The sequence below is a fragment of the Ambystoma mexicanum genome, chromosome 4p (genome assembly GCF_040938575.1).
Source record: "Ambystoma mexicanum isolate Mex_15411 chromosome 4p, UKY_AmexF1_1, whole genome shotgun sequence".
NCBI classification, from domain to species: domain Eukaryota; kingdom Metazoa; phylum Chordata; class Amphibia; order Caudata; family Ambystomatidae; genus Ambystoma; species Ambystoma mexicanum.
In genome coordinates this window covers 34,814,915-34,831,859 of record NC_090927.1, presented here as the reverse complement: position 1 = coordinate 34,831,859, position 16,945 = coordinate 34,814,915, and the positions used below count along the sequence as shown (strand labels likewise).

The 16,945-nt window shown below is 46.0% G+C and overlaps 1 protein-coding gene across 1 annotated transcript in view; it reads left to right on the top strand.

Annotated features, from left to right (window-relative positions):
- Positions 1-15,927, top strand: part of LOC138452717 (olfactory receptor 2K2-like) — a 162,931-nt gene extending 147,004 nt beyond the window's left edge. The window contains exon 2 of the mRNA XM_069605066.1: positions 14,980-15,927. Coding sequence (XP_069461167.1) covers positions 14,980-15,927 — 948 coding nt within the window. The remainder of the gene's footprint in view (positions 1-14,979) is intronic.
- The last annotated feature ends 1,018 nt before the right edge of the window (positions 15,928-16,945 follow it).

Below are 16,945 nucleotides of genomic sequence, written 5' to 3'. Positions count from 1 at the left end.
CATGAAGTATAACCACCCCACCCCTGACCCCCAGCTACCTCCCTTCATGCACTATGCAACATTTCCTTTCCATGCACCTCTGACGCAGTGTCAGCAGGCAGCATGCAGCCATGAATTATAACCCCCCTCCCCTTTCCAGCTCTCAGCTACCACAGTTCATGCACTATGCAACATTTCCTTTCCATGCACCTCTGACGCAGTCTCAGCCGGACATCTATGCCCATGAAGTATAACCCCCCCCACACCCTCGACTAACACAGTTCATGCAATATGCAACATTACCCTTGCATGCACCACTGACGCAGTCTCAGCAGGCAGCGTGCAGCCATGAACTATAACCCCCCACACTCTAGGCTACCACAGTTCATGTACTATGCAACATTTCCTTTCCAGGCACCTCTGACGCAGCAGGCAGTGTGCCGCCATGAAGTATAACCCCCCCCCACACTCTCGGCTACCACAGTTCATGCACTATGCAACATTTCCTTTCTAAGCACCTCTGACGCAGTTACAGCAGGCAGCGTGCAGCCATGAACTATAACCCCCCCACGGTGTTGCTTACCACAGTTCATGCACTATGCAAAATGTCCTTTCCATGCACCTCTGATGCTGTCTCAGCAGGCAGCGTGCACCCACGAAGTATAACCACCCCACCCCCGACTCCCAGCTACCACACTTCATGCACTATGCAACATTTCCTCTCCATGCACCTCTGATGCAGTCTCAGCAGGCAGCGTGCACCCTTGAAGTATAACCACCCCACCCCAACTCCCAGCTACCACACTTCATGCATTATGCAACATTTCCTCTCCATGCACCTCTGACGCAGACTCAGCAGGCAGCGTGCACCCATGAAGTATAACCACCCCGACTTCCAGCTACCTCCCTTCATGCACTATGCAACATTTCCTCTCCATGCACCTCTGACGCAGTCTCGGCAGGCAGCGTGCACCCATGAAGTATAACGACCCCACCCCTGACTCCCAGCTACCACAATTCATGCACTATGCAACATTTCCTCTCCATGCACCTCTGAAGCAGTCTCAGCAGGCAGCATGCACCAATGAAGTATAACCACCCCACCCCCTGACTCCCAGCTGCCACACTTCATGCACTATGCAACATTTCCTCTCCATGCACCTCTGACGCAGTCTCAGCAGGCAGCATGCACCCATGAAGTATAACCACCCACCCCCCGACTCCCAGCTACCAGACTTCATGCACTATGCAAAATTTCCTCTCCATCCACCTCTGACACAGTCTCAGCAGGCAGCATGCACCCATGAAGCATAACCACCCCACCCCCGACTCCCAGCCACCACACTTCATGCATTATGCAACATTTCCTCTCCATGCACCTCAGACACAGTCTCAGCAGGCAGCGTGCACCCATGAAGTATAACCACCCCACCCCACCCCCCGACTCCCAGCTACCACACTTCATGCACTAGGCAACATTTCCTCTCCATGCACCGCTGACGCAGACTCAGCAGGCAGCATGCACCCATGAAGTATAACCACCTAACCCCTGACTCCCAGCTACCACACTTCATGCACTATGCAACATTTCCTCTCCTTGCACCTCTGATGCAGTCTCACCAGGCAGCGTGCACCCATGAAGTATAACCACCCCACCTCTGACTCCCAGCTACCACACTTCATGCACTATGCAACATTTCGTCTCCATGCACCTCTGACACAGTCTCAGCAGGCAGCGTGCACCCATGAAGTATAACCACCCCACCCCCGACTCCCAGCTACCACACTTCATGCACTATGCAACATTTCCACTCTATGCACCTCTGACACAGACTCAGCAGGCAGCGTGCACCCATGACTTATAACCACCTAACCCCTGACTCCCAGCTACCACAGTTCATGCACTATGCAACATTTTCTTTCCATGCACCTCTGACAGAGTCTCAGCCGGACACCTATACCCATGAAGTATAACCCCCCCACACCCTCGGCTAACACAGTTCATGCAATATGCAACATTACCCTTGCGTGCACCTCTGATGCAGTCTCAGCAGGCAGCGTGCAGCCATGAAGTATAACCCCCCACACTCTAGGCTAACACAGTTCATGCACTATGCAACATTTCCTTTCCAAGCACCTCTGACGCAGTCGCAGCAGGCAGCGTGCAGCCATGAACTATAACCCCCATGACGCTCTCAGTTACCACAGTTCATGCACTATGCAACATTTCCTTTCCATGCACCTCTGACGCAGCAGGCAGTGTGCCGCCATGAAGTATAACCCCCCCCACACTCTCGGCTACCACAGTTCATGCACTATGCAACATTTCCTTTCTAAGCACCTCTGACGCAGTTACAGCAGGCAGCGTGCAGCCATGAACTATAACCCCCCCCACGGTGTTGCTTACCACAGTTCATGCACTATGCAAAATGTCCTTTCCATGCACCTCTGATGCTGTCTCAGCAGGCAGCGTGCACCCACGAAGTATAACCACCCCACCCCCGACTCCCAGCTACCACACTTCATGCACTATGCAACATTTCCTCTCCATGCAACTCTGATGCATTCTCAGCAGGCAGCGTGCACCCTTGAAGTATAACCACCCCACCCCAACTCCCAGCTACCACACTTCATGCATTATGCAACATTTCCTCTCCATGCACCTCTGACGCAGACTCAGCAGGCAGCGTGCACCCATGAAGTATAACCACCCCGACTCCCAGCTACCTCCCTTCATGCACTATGCAACATTTCCTCTCCATGCACCTCTGACGCAGTCTCGGCAGGCAGCGTGCACCCATGAAGTATAACCACCCCACCCCTGACTCCCAGCTACCACAATTCATGCACTATGCAACATTTCCTCTCCATGCACCTCTGAAGCAGTCTCAGCAGGCAGCATGCACCAATGAAGTATAACCACCCCACCCCCCGACTCCCAGCTGCCACACTTCATGCACTATGCAAAATTTCCTCTCCATCCACCTCTGACACAGTCTCAGCAGGCAGCATGCACCCATGAAGTATAACCACCCCACCCCCGACTCCCAGCCACCACACTTCATGCACTATGCAACATTTCCTCTCCATGCACCTCAGACACAGTCTCAGCAGGCAGCGTGCACCCATGAAGTATAACCACCCCACCCCACCCCCCGACTCCCAGCTACCACACTTCATGCACTAGGCAACATTTCCTCTCCATGCACCGCTGACGCAGACTCAGCAGGCAGCATGCACCCATGAAGTATAACCACCTAACCCCTGACTCCCAGCTACCACACTTCATGCACTATGCAACATTTCCTCTCCTTGCACCTCTGATGCAGTCTCACCAGGCAGCGTGCACCCATGAAGTATAACCACCCCACCTCCGACTCCCAGCTACCACACTTCATGCACTATGCAACATTTAGTCTCCATGCACCTCTGACACAGTCTCAGCAGGCAGCGTGCACCCATGAAGTATAACCACCCCACCCCCGACTCCCAGCTACCACACTTCATGCACTATGCAACATTTCCACTCTATGCACCTCTGACACAGACTCAGCAGGCAGCGTGCACCCATGACTTATAACCACCTAACCCCTGACTCCCAGCTACCACAGTTCATGCACTATGCAACATTTTCTTTCCATGCACCTCTGACAGAGTCTCAGCCGGACACCTATACCCATGAAGTATAACCCCCCCACACCCTCGGCTAACACAGTTCATGCAATATGCAACATTACCCTTGCGTGCACCTCTGATGCAGTCTCAGCAGGCAGCGTGCAGCCATGAAGTATAACCCCCCACACTCTAGGCTAACACAGTTCATGCACTTTGCAACATTTCCTTTCCAGGCACCTCTGACGCAGTCACAGCAGGCAGCGTGCAGCCATGAACTATAACCCCCATGACGCTCTCAGTTACCACAGTTCATGCACTATGCAACATTTCCTTTCCATGCACCTCTGACGCAGCAGGCAGCGTGCCGCCATGAAGTATAACCCCCCCACACTCTCGGCTACCACAGTTCATGCACTATGCAACATTTCCTTTCTAAGCACCTCTAACGCAATTACAGCAGGCATCATGCAGCCATGAACTATAACCCCCCATGGTGTTGCTTACCACAGTTCATGCACTATGCAAAATGTCCTTTCCATGCACCTCTGATGCTGTCTCAGCAGGCAGCGTGCACCCATGAAGTATAACCACCCCACCCCGACTCCCAGCTACCACACTTCATGCACTATGCAACATTTCCTCTCCACGCACCTCTGATGCAGTCTCAGTGGGCAGCGTGCACCCTTGAAGTATAACCACCCCACCCCGACTCCCAGCTACCACACTTCATGCACTATGCAACATTTCCTCTCCATGCACCTCTGACGCAGTCTCGGCAGGCAGCATGCACCCATGAAGTATAACCACCCACCCCCGACTCCCAGCTACCACACTTCATGCACTATGCAACATTTCCTCTCCATGCACCTCTGACACAGTCTCAGCAGGCAGCGTGCACCCATGAAGTATAACCACCCCACCCCCGACTCCCAGCCACCACACCTCATGCACTATGCAACATTTCCTCTCCATGCACCTCAGACACAGTCTCAGCAGGCAGTGTGCACCCATGAAGTATAACCACCCCACCCCACCCCCGACTCCCAGCTACCACACTTCATGCACTAGGCAACATTTCCTCTCCATGCACTGCTGACGCAGTCTCAGCAGGCAGCATGCACCCATGAAGTATAACCACCCCACCCCACCCCCGACTCCCAGCTACCACACTTCATGCACTATGCAACATTTCCTCTCCATGCACCTCTGATGCAGTCTCAGCAGGCAGCGTGCACCCATGAAGTATAACCACCCCACCTCCGACTCCCAGCTACCACACTTCATGCACTATGCAACATTTCCTCTCCATGCACCTCTGACTCAGACTCAGCAGGCAGCATGCACCCATGAAGTATAACCACCCCACCCCCGACTCCCAGTTACCTACCTTCATGCACTATGCAACATTTCCCTTCCATGCACCTCTGACACAGTCTCAGCAGGCAATGTGCATCCATGAAGTATAACCACCCCACACTCTAGGCTACCCTACCACAGTTCATGCACTATGCAACATTTCCTTTCCATGCAACTCTGACACAGTCTCAGCAGGCAGCGTGCAGCCATGAAGTATAAGCTCCTGCACTCAGCTACCACAGTTCATGCAATATGCAACATTACCCTTGCATGCACCTCTGACGCAGTCTCAGCAGGCAGCGTGCAGCCATGAAGTATAACCCCCCACACTCTAGGCTACCACATTTCATGCACTATGCAACATTTCCTTTCCAGGCACCTCTGACGCAGTCACAGCAGGCAGCGTGCAGCTATGAACTATAACCCCCCACGCTGTTGCTTACCACAGTTCATGCACTATGCAAAAATGTCCTTTCCATGCACCTCTGACACACTCTCAGCAGGCAGCGTGCACCCATGAATGTTAACCCCCCACTCTCAGCTACTACAGTTCATGCACTATGCAACTTTTCCTTTCCATGAACCTCTTACACAGTCACAGCAGGCAGCCATGAAGTAGAACCCCCCCAAGCTCTCGGCTACCACAGTTCAAACACTATGCAATATTTCCTTTTCATGCACCTATGACGCAGTCTCAGCAGGCAACGTGCACCCATGAAGTATAATTTCCACATGCTCTGGGTTACCACAGTTCATGCACTATGCAACGTTCCTTTCCATGCACCTCTGACTCAGTCTCAGCAGGCAGTGTGCAGCCATGAAGTATAAACTCCCCACGCTCTTGATTTGTGATTTGAATGTTAATTTGTATAGCACCTATACGCAATATGTTTGAAAACGCTTCAAGGAGGGAGGGAACATGGGAGAATACAATTACATTCTTACAGGTCCTTGAAACAAATCAGAATGTGAAAAATAACTGTCATATCATAACAGATAGTACAAGTGCATGGAGCAATAAGGGAGAGGAGAGGAAGGAAAAAGGAGACAAGACTAGCAGTAACATTACCATGCCTGACAGCAATTGTTGTAGTGCATGAATGACAAGAGGAGGGGGAGGAGGGGAGCTGAGGGGAGTGGAGAGAAAGGGTAAGGAGGGGAACAGAACAAGTGACTATCTACAAAGGTCAATGACTATTGAAGCCTGTGCCGGGGAGGGAGTGGGAGGAAAGGACAAGGAGGGAAGGGGGGAGACAGACAAGCTGTTATCAGAGGTCGAGGGACAAATGATAAAAGTACTAAGATAAAAGAAAAGGTGGGGGAGGGGCAGGGGAGGGAAGGTGGCTGCAAAAGACAGGCAGCTACGATTACTATGCCTGATGGCAATTGGGATAGTACTGGGATTTGACAGAGGGAGGGAAGGAAGGGAAGGAGGGGAAGGGAGGGGAGGTGAAGGGGAGGTGGGCAAAGGGCAATTAAAGATGAACAGGAGGTGAGTGGGGGGCAAAGAAACCCTCACTGGGGCAGGGGGTGGGGGGCTTGCAGACACTCAAGAGGGGCAGGTGGGGCTTACAGACACTCACAGACTGCAGGGGGTGGGGGGCTTGCAGACACTCCTGGGGGCCAGGGGGAGGGGGGGCTTGCAGACACTCACGGGAGCAGTGGTGAGGGGACTTGCAGACACTCAAGGGGGCAGGGGGTGGGAGGGCTTGCAGACACTCACAGAGGATGGAGGGGGCTTGCAGACACTCATGGGGCATGAGGTGGGGGGCTTATAGACACTCACGGGGTCAGGGGGTGGGCTTGCAGACACTCACAGGGGGCAGGGGGTGGGCTTGCAGGCACTCACAGGGGCATGGAGTGGGTTGGCTTGCAGACACTCACGGGGGTAGGGGTGGGCTTGCAGACACTCATGGGTGCAACGGATGGGGGTTCTTGCAGACACTCATGGGGGCAGGGGGGCTTTCAGACACTCACGGGCAGTGGGTGGGTGGCAGGGGTCGGTTGTGCTTGTAGACACTCACAGGGGGCAGATGGGCTTGCAGACACTCTTGGGGGCAGACACTCACAGGGGACAGGGGGTGGGAAGGGCTTGCAGACACTCACGAGGGAAGGGGGTCAGGGGGCTTGCAGACACTCACAGGGTCAAGGGGTGGAGGGGGATTACAGACACTCACAGGGGGCAGGGGTGGACTTGCAGACACTCATGGGGGGCAGGTGGTGGGCTTGCAGACAATCACGGGGCCGAACACAGAGCGGAATTGCAGCATACCATGGTGGACAGGGGTAGTGGTGGCCGGCTCCTGCCTCCCGGTTGCTTTGATTGTCTTAAGTGCCAAGTGCAACCAATGGGAGGAGGAAGCAGGGCCAGGTCACACCAGCAGGAGAAGTGAACAATGATGAGGCCATTTTGGAATGACTAAAAGCATGTGAGGCAGGGCTGCAACATGGCCAGAAAATGAACAAAACAAAGGCAGTCCAGAAAACAATTGAAGAATAAAGGATTTCTCGGCAAGCGGCATTGGAGCAGAATATTTAAATGCATTTAAAGTCAATTTTCATGATGCAATGAAAACGCACCAGCGAGCACTCAATAATTCGCCCAAAGCTTACCCCAAGTGATGTACAGAGCAGGGTAGCATGGTGAGGCAGGTGGGAACCACCAACAATGTCATCCAGATAAGGAAAAGGCAGCAGGGTGAAGGCAGGTAGAATTGAATGGCCTCGGGGCGCGTAGCCGGCGACGAAACAAAATGGCTGCATAGTTGATGAGCTCGCTGACAGAGCGGTAATAAAAGAGCATTTTTAAAGTTACAATGTACCAACGTGAATTCCAATAAAGAAGCAATGAATAATTTATTTGCTTAACACTCCTGGTGGTCCCTGGGGGAATCTCTCAGACGTATATGTGGGCTGGGCCTGAAGCCGGGAAGTCTCCTGATTAGGACACCAGCTGACTGACAAAGCATGTTGGAAAAAGCATGTTTTTTGCAGGGGAAATAATTTTCTTCACAACACAGGCACTGTTTATAAATAAACCCTAGGAAGGTCTAAATACCAAAGAAAAAGGTACTTTCAACTCCCCCTTTTACAGTACACTAACTTATTTAATATTTAACTGTTCTGAAAACTACTGGCTGAAAGCCGGAACTTCAATGCATATGGCTAATACCTCTGTGTAGGGCTACTGGTTACTCTATTATACAGTTTTGATGCATGACTAAGCTATTGCTGGATGAGGCACTCTCCGGAGATTAACTGCTGTCAAACAAAGTCTCTTCATTGTCACTTCCTCAGCTGCATAATCACTTCCTACTACTACTGATATTGCCAGAGGGTAGTGGAGAACACAGCATTGGCAGCAGGCTGAGGTGTGAGCGTGACCTGCCTACAGACGACTGGTGAAATGATAGGTTGTCGACAATGAAATAATACAGGGTAGTCGCCACCTCTGAGGTTATAAACTCACATCTCACTTTACGAGACTACACAGCTTTGGTTTTCTCTTCAGGCCGCTCTTGCCCGACACCGTGTAGCGAAAGGCGATAATTCAATATATAATCATCCAGCAGCTCAATTTCTTCACCGTGTTTGATACCCTAATCGCCGTAATGGCTTCTTCCCAAAGTGCTTCTACAGATTTATCTTCCATCAACAACTGTATGGAAAAGATACTTCAAGAACTCTCGTCCGTCCATCCAAACATCCATCTCTGTTTTGGACACAAGAACCTTGGGTATTCAGGATGATCTGAATGCATTTAAAAGCGATATGAAAACGATCAACTCCAGATTAACAGAGGTGGAAGAGCGTGTTTCATTTACAGAAGAGAGAATGTAAGGTCTAGAACAAATGCACAGCAAAATTCAGCACCTTGAAGTGGAAGTAGCGAACCTCGAAGACAGAAAGAGGAGGGATAATATAAGAATATACGGGGTGCCAGAAAATATCAAACTAAATTACACCATTCAATTCCTCACTGATTGGCTTCCACAAATTTTAAATCTCACTTTCACGCCTCTTCACAGGATTTCAACGCGTTCACAGAATCACAGATTCTCCTCACATAATACCTCGCCCATGCCCTTAATTGCTTGTTTATTACAACATCAACAAGCTCAATTAATTCTCCTGACGGCAAAGAAAATGTCACCTCTCACCTTTCAAGGAAACAAGATATTTATCTCCCCTGACTTTTCCAAATGTACACAAGATAAAAGAAGAAGATTCTTGGACCTATGACCGGCACTGAATAAACTGGATATTAAATATGGTTTGCTTGAACCGGCAAGAATGCTGATTACTCCTCCAGGAGGCATTATGAAAGAATATTTGGACCCTGAAGATTTATATGATTTTGTGCAATCCCTTTAATCTTCCGATATGGTCACCATGACCTGTGCATCGACCTCCAAAGATCATAATTATTCCAATAAATCTCCTCAACTGGATCACAATCTACAGGTCCGGGAAAAAAGAAAATCTGGTAAACTCTACCACTCCAGGAGTAGATCTGACCTCAACTCATCTGCCAAGGTGTTTGAAAACCCCGAAAAACAAAGGTATAAATCCAGGTCTCTGACTAGACATACTGCGTTACAAGTCACTCCAAATTCATGAAGGTTTAATTCATCCCTTCACTACTACTGGTTTATTTTTGCTCAGATGTTCTTCTTATCTACTTATCAATAGTTAGCCCAATCTTGTCATACATAAAGATTTAACTCTGTCCGCCTCATTAAGGTAATGTGTGCCGTCTTGCTATCTTCTACGGCAGCTCCTAACAGATTCCTGTTTGGTTTGCATTTCAAATTCAGGAACACTCATTTCTTTATGTTCTCTTGTACGATTGTTTCCATTTTTAGAATCAAATATTTGTTTGGTCTGGTTGTCACCTCTCCTCATATGTTTTCCTTACCCTGCTCTAATCTGTATTATATCAAATATATTGTTATATCAGAGGGACTAACTATCATTGTATACAAACTGACTCCAATCATTACAACCTTATTCTTTCTATTTCATGTTATCATTGCTCTCTTTATGTCCTTTTTTATTTTTTATTTTTTATTTTTAATGTCACTCCATAACGCCTTAGAGCTATGGGTATTAAAGTCTTATCTTGGAATGTTACATGGCTTAACAACCCTATTAAAAGACAAAGAATCCTTAGCCATCTAGGGAAAAGTAATCCTGACACTGCATTTATTCAGAAAATGCACCTAGATTTGATAGAAGAAAATAATAAATTGATTAAATCTTGGGTCAAGCATGCCTTTTTTTGCACCTGCAGTTGATACGAAGGGTGGAGTTAGTATCCTCATACATAAAAAAACATCCTTTCAGTTAATTGATCAGCAACATGATTCCTTGGGATGATGGCCTATTATTGACTCCATTATCAACAAGGTAGCGGTCACAATTCTTAATATCTATGGCCCAATACTGCTGACCCATCAATTTGGAGCCATTTAAAACACACTATTTTCAGCAAAAAATCAGATTGTCTCATTATTTGCAGAGATTGCAAAAAAGTTTTGTGATTTTACTCTAGACCATAAATCCCAATCCAAATTTATCAATACAAAATCACATAAACAATTCCACAATTTTATAGAAGATCTTGCCCTTGTTGATACTTGGAGCTTCTGCCCTCCAGAGGCAAACAAATATACCTTTACCCCCCACCCCACACACAAATCACTTTCAAGAATAAATCATATATTTATGAACTCCCCTCTTGCAACCAAAATTCTTCATTCTGAAATTGGCCCCATTATTATTTCTGATCATGCCCCTGTGTTTACTGTCCTGAAATGGGATCCATTGCCTTTCCATTCATCCAGATGGAGATTTAACTCCTTTTACTGAATGACCCAGATTTTATCCAACAAATGAATATCTTTATTACTGAATTCTTTACCCTTAATAATCCCCTTGATACATCGACACATAACAATTGTGATGCCTTTAAAGCCACATTGCGTGGATTCATTATACGCTATACATCCTTTAAGAAAAAACAAATGAAAAGTTCTCCCAAGACCTTATTTGCTCCATCAAGTCATTAGAACAGGCATATTTCAACAATCCCACAGAAGACTCCTTCAAATTCCTTCTTGCAAAACGTATGGAATTCAACAAATATAGCACAAATAAAGCCTGCTCCTCTTTATTAAGATCCAAAGCTACATTTTATGGCGGATCCAATAAATCGGGTAAATTATTAGCCGCTTATCTAAAAAGGAAAAAGGAAAAAGGAAAAAAAATGCCATAACTTCAGTAGTTAACCAACAAAATATCAGAATTTCTAATTCGCAACAAATTAATGGCGCATTTTTTGAGTTTTACTTCCAACTTTACTCGGCAGATCAAACAATTCTCAACGGCAATATTCTTAAATATATCAGCTCTAATAAAAAGATCAACAAACATCCAATAGACCTTTCATTCCTTGATAACCTGATTTCATTGCAAGAAATATAAAGCCATTTTAGATCTTAAAATCGGTAAAGCCCTGGACCAGATGGTTTTCCTATAGATTTTTATTGTTCCTTTTCATCCCTACTATCTCCTAAACTTCTCGAACTCTCCAATCATTTTCTTGCCTCAGGCTCTAGCACAGACTCTTTTGGATAAGCACTTCTTGTTTTATTTCCCAAACTGGACAAAGACCCCTCTTTGGTTAGAAATTACCGTCCCATCTCACTAATTAATTCAGATTCCAAAATCTTAGCCAAAATAATTGCCTGCCATCTGGACGGTATTATGCATAAACTAATTATCGTTAATCAAACAGGCTTCATTAAAGGAAGGTTTGCCTCAACTAATACAAGAATTATTTTCAATACTCTTATACATGCGCAAGATTGTACTGATCCTCTTTTCCTCCTTGCTCTAGATGCTGAAAAAGCTTTTGATAGAGTCTCTTGCCCTTTTTTTTCAATCTCTCTTATGGCACGGGTTCAGCCCTACCATTATCAAATTAGTGTCACTTCTATACTCATCTCCCGCAACCAGGATTTTTATTAATAACACCTTCACTAAAGCTTTTCCCATCTCATGAGGCACTAGACAGGGCTGTCCACTGTCCCCACCCCTTTTTGTTTTAGCTTTAGAACCTTTACTCCGAAGTATTACCATCAATGATAGCATTAAAGATTCAAGATTTAACTTTTAAGTTCACTCTTTATGCGGACGATATTCTGCTTTACTTATCACATCCCAACTCTTCGCTCCCAGCACTTATGTCTACCATAGATCAATTTGCTTATGTCTCTGGATATAAATTGAACTATGACAAATCTGAAATCTTGCCCCTTACAAATTCATGTACATTAGCAAACACACCTCTTTTTGGAATATAATGTTGTACTTCATATGTTAAATACCTTGGGACCCCTATTGCTAATAACCTTGAGTCCACCCTAAACCTAACCCACAATATGATTATTGATAAAAATGTACTCATCCATTAATCACTGGTGTCCTTTGTTCCTCTCTTGGTGGGGCAGACTAGACTCTATTAAAATGACTCTTCGGCTCATTATTCTCTATTATCTCTCTATGATACCAGTATTACTCCCAAATTCTTTCTTTAAAAAAATAGACAACATTTTTCTTCAATTCCTTTGGAAAGATAAATCTGCCAAAATTGCTTTCAATAAGTTGAAATCCAGTAAACCTTCCAGTGGAGTGAATTTTCCAGACTTCCTTAAATACCTGAAATCCTTTTTATTAAGACAAACTACCTTATGTTTAACTTCTGAAACACAATTTATTAACACCCCCTCATGGATTCTTTAGGAATCAAAACTCATTACTCCTTTGTCTTTTACTCACTTTCTCAAAACATCCCCATGGGCTGGAATCAAAAAACTTCCCCTTCTATACTCCTTCAAACAAGTATGGAATTTCTTAATTACAACACGTGATAATATCCAAGATATCTCCAGCGCCTTCTTGTGGTTTAATAAAGCTTTTTCTCATAAACCCAAACTTGGCATCCTTCATAAATGGTACTCAGACAGAATTTTCCTAGTCTCACATTTATTTAAGAATAATGCTCCTAAACCTTTCCAAGACCCCTGTACTTGCTTCAATTTGAATAAATCAAATTTTAAAACCGATTCCAGTTTCACTAAACTTATTGCTAAAGCTACTCCTCATTATACACATAAAATTCCCTAAAAATATTTACAACTAATTTTGTACTCTCACTCCACCAAAGCATCCAAATTCTATTCCATTCTCCATCAGCTCACTGATACTACCGCTAAACTCTATACCCTGTGGGAATCTGATTGGAACTTACAAATCACTGAAGAAATGTGGACTAAGATAGGGCTGCAATGCTTTTCCACTTCTGTTGCTGCAAATCTCTCTCAATCGCACTATTCCATACTGCATAGAACATATCTTACACCACAAAGGGTTGCCAAAATGTCTAACTCCAGGCAAAATGCATGCTGGTCCTGCCAATCTTCTCCTACAGATTTCATTCATTCAATCTTTAACTGTAATTTTGTTTTTACATTTTGGACTCAAATATGGAAATGCTTACAAAAAATGATTTCGTATCAGGAACCTCTCACGTTATGTAATGTCATGATTGGAGTTGTAGCAAATCCCTATATGTCACATATTACTTTGTCTGATTTATTTAATGTTCTGGTATATGGTGCCTTCCATCTCATTGTGTCTAATTGGAAAAATGCTTGAAAATTAACTTATGATTTATGGTGGAACTCTGTTTGCTTTTTTCACAGAATTGAAAAAATGTATGCCTTATCAACAAAAATGTTACCTAAGTTTCATAACAAATGGAATGCCTTTAATGATTACCTTACATAAAATGCTCCTTTTATTGCATGTATTGCTCTTCCCTCTCCCTACTCTTCCCTTACCGTGTCGTGTCTGTCCTCCCCTGTTTGTCCCAAACCATTCTATAGTTTTACTTCATATTTCTATAAGGTATTTAATATTGTTTGTAGTTAACTACAGCATCATGAATGATCATATTTACTATGATGTATTTCACTTTTCATACAACTTGCTGTCATGTCTACTTAATTATTCTTAACTTTCAAAACAAATCAATGAATGGCCTCAAGGTGGACCTTTGGTAGTGGTGGCCGGCTCTCGCCTCCGGGTTGCTTTGATTGGCTTAAGAGCCAAGTGCAACCAATGGGAGGGGGAGCAGGGCCAGGCCACACCAGCAAGAGAAGTGAACAAATGATGAGGCCATTTTGGAATGGCTAAAAGCACACGAGGCAGGGCTGCAACATGACCAGAAAATGAACAAAACAAAGGCAGCCCAGAAAAGAATTGAAGAATAAAGGCTTTCTCAGCAAGCAGCATCGGAGCAGAATATTTAAATGCATTTAAAGTCAATTTTCATGATGTAATGAAAATGCGCCATTAAGTATAACCCCCCTCCCCCGTCTCGGCTACCACAGTTCATGCACTATGCAACCTTTCCTTTCCATGCACCTCTGACACGGTATCAGCAGGTAGCGTGTACCCATGAAGTATAACCTCCCCCCTCCGCGGCCTTGGCTACCACAGTTCATGCACTATGCAACATTTCCTTTCCATGCACCTCTGATGCAGTCTCAGCAGGAAGCGTGCACCCATGAAGTATAACACCCACCCCCACGCTCTTGGTTACCACATTTCATGTACTATGCAACATTACCTTTTGACGCAGTCTCGGCAGACAGCATTCCACCATGAAGTATAACATGCCCACACTCTCGGCTACCACAGTTCACCGAGTTCTATTAGAAAGAAAGGAAACCAGTAGAGCAAAGCAGCTTTCATCCCACTTTGCCATCCCTGCTTTTCAGAAGACATCGAGTCCTCACTGTGGACCACACACGTTTCCCCTCCCTCTGCATCTTTGCAAACACACTGATACATCTATCAGAATAGCCAGGTCATGTGTATTTTTGGTTCCCCCCCTGACTACCTTGGGGTGGGCCGAGCTATGTGGCATATTTTAACTGAATGTTTTGTTTCTTTCTGCAGAGAAGAGTGTGGATCCAGATGGGACTTGGAAATGGAACTCAGGTGGTTGAATTCATCCTGCTAGGATTCTCCTACCCAGCACACATTAAGATTCTCCTCTTTGCGCTCCTCCTGATTGTGTACCTTGTCACCCTGATTGCCAATGGCCTCTTCATCTTGGCTACTCTAGGCGAGTCTGGCCTCCACTCCCCCATGTACTTCTTTCTATGTAACCTCTCTGTGCTGGATCTCTGCTACTCGTCGGTCAGCGGCCCCACCGTCCTGGGGGGCCTCCTCATTCGGAGCAGCACCATCACCTTTTATGGATGCGTAACGCAAATGTACATCGCCCTCTCCTTGGGTCAAACAGAATGTTTCCTCTTGGCCGTGATGGCGTGGGACCGCTACGTTGCTGTCTGCAACCCTTTACGTTATCAGCAGATTCTGAGTGGCAGTGTGTGCATCCGGGTAGCCACCACCACGTGGGCCGCCGGCTTCCTCATCTCCGTGACAGCTCTGTCTATCGTTCCCGTGCTACGCTTCTGTGGGCATAACATTGTCGACCACCTGGTGTGTGAACTACAAGCTCTCTCGCGGCTCCCCTGCATGAGCAGTCACTTTTCTAACTCTTCCACTCCTTTCTTTGCTCTTCTCACTCTTGTCGTCCCACTTTGCCTGATTTTCTTCACCTATGTTTGTATCATCGCCGCCATCTTGAGAATACCGACAGCAGAGAGCAGGCACCGGACGTTCGCTACCTGTGGGTCCCACCTGCTGGTTGTGGTTCTCTTCTATGGAACAGCCATGGGGATTTACTTGAGGCCCACGCTAACTGCACCCTCTGATAAGGACAAATTAACCTCACTGTTCTATGGGCTAGTGGTCCCAGCACTTAACCCTCTCATTTACACCCTCAGAAACAAGGATGTCACAGTGGCTCTGAAAAAACTTTATCGAAGCAGCACTTGATTGACTAAGTTACACAGTAATTGACATTAGCACTATAGCCTTCATCCAGTACATGGTTTGTCACTTTTGTTCCCATGGCCCTTTCGCAGTTAACCCGGCTCCAAATCTTTTCTTTATAAAATCTTTATTTGGAAAATCGTCATTTCCATCAAAGAATACATAACAGACGATACCATTAATTACACATTAAGATAAAACAAGCTATGATTAAAATACTGACAGCGCAGTTGAAGAGCACTTTCAATGTACGAATAAACACACTGTGCAGTTAACAAACCCAAAACAGATTAAAAAAAAGCCTAGAGGCAGACCCAACATGTCTCCATCCACGCGTTCTTAAGAAAGGAAGAAGAAATGTATCTATCGATGCCCCAAAGGCGGGACAAAACAGCATCAAATGATGAAGGCCATCTGCGTCATCTAGGATGCAAGGACAATTACGCTTGCCAGCATTGCCACCCTGAAATGGTGGCACCACATTATTTATGAGCAATATATTTGTTCTGAAGCAATAAAATGGGTACTAATAAGAGGAATGTTCCCATGATAGACTTGAACACTTTTCTTTTTTAATTCCTTAGATTCGCTCTACAAGAGAGGAACCCATTCACCGATTGACTTCTTTTAAAATCACTGATGAGTGGTTCCTCTACATAAAAACGTTGAAAGCCAAGAATATACAAGGTATATTTGATATCATTTAACCAAAGCGATGAGCTGCTAATATTTGAGGACATTACTGTGAGGAATTTGGCCATCCGCACCGGGAGAGTGCGCTCGCCTGGGCTTTTTTGATTTTTGAAATGAAAATGAATTATGGGAGACCAGCCTACGAAAATGTGTGAGGCCATTCTGCACACATTTACCCTGCTCACCGCACAACAATTGCCTAGTCACGTCTACTCTGGGAGGTCACAACCTGCAGGCACTGTCCTCTCCTGTCATATTCAGCTGGAATGTGACAGCCACAGGTACATCAAAACATCTCAAGAAGGGGAAACGCGACACTTTCCTCCGG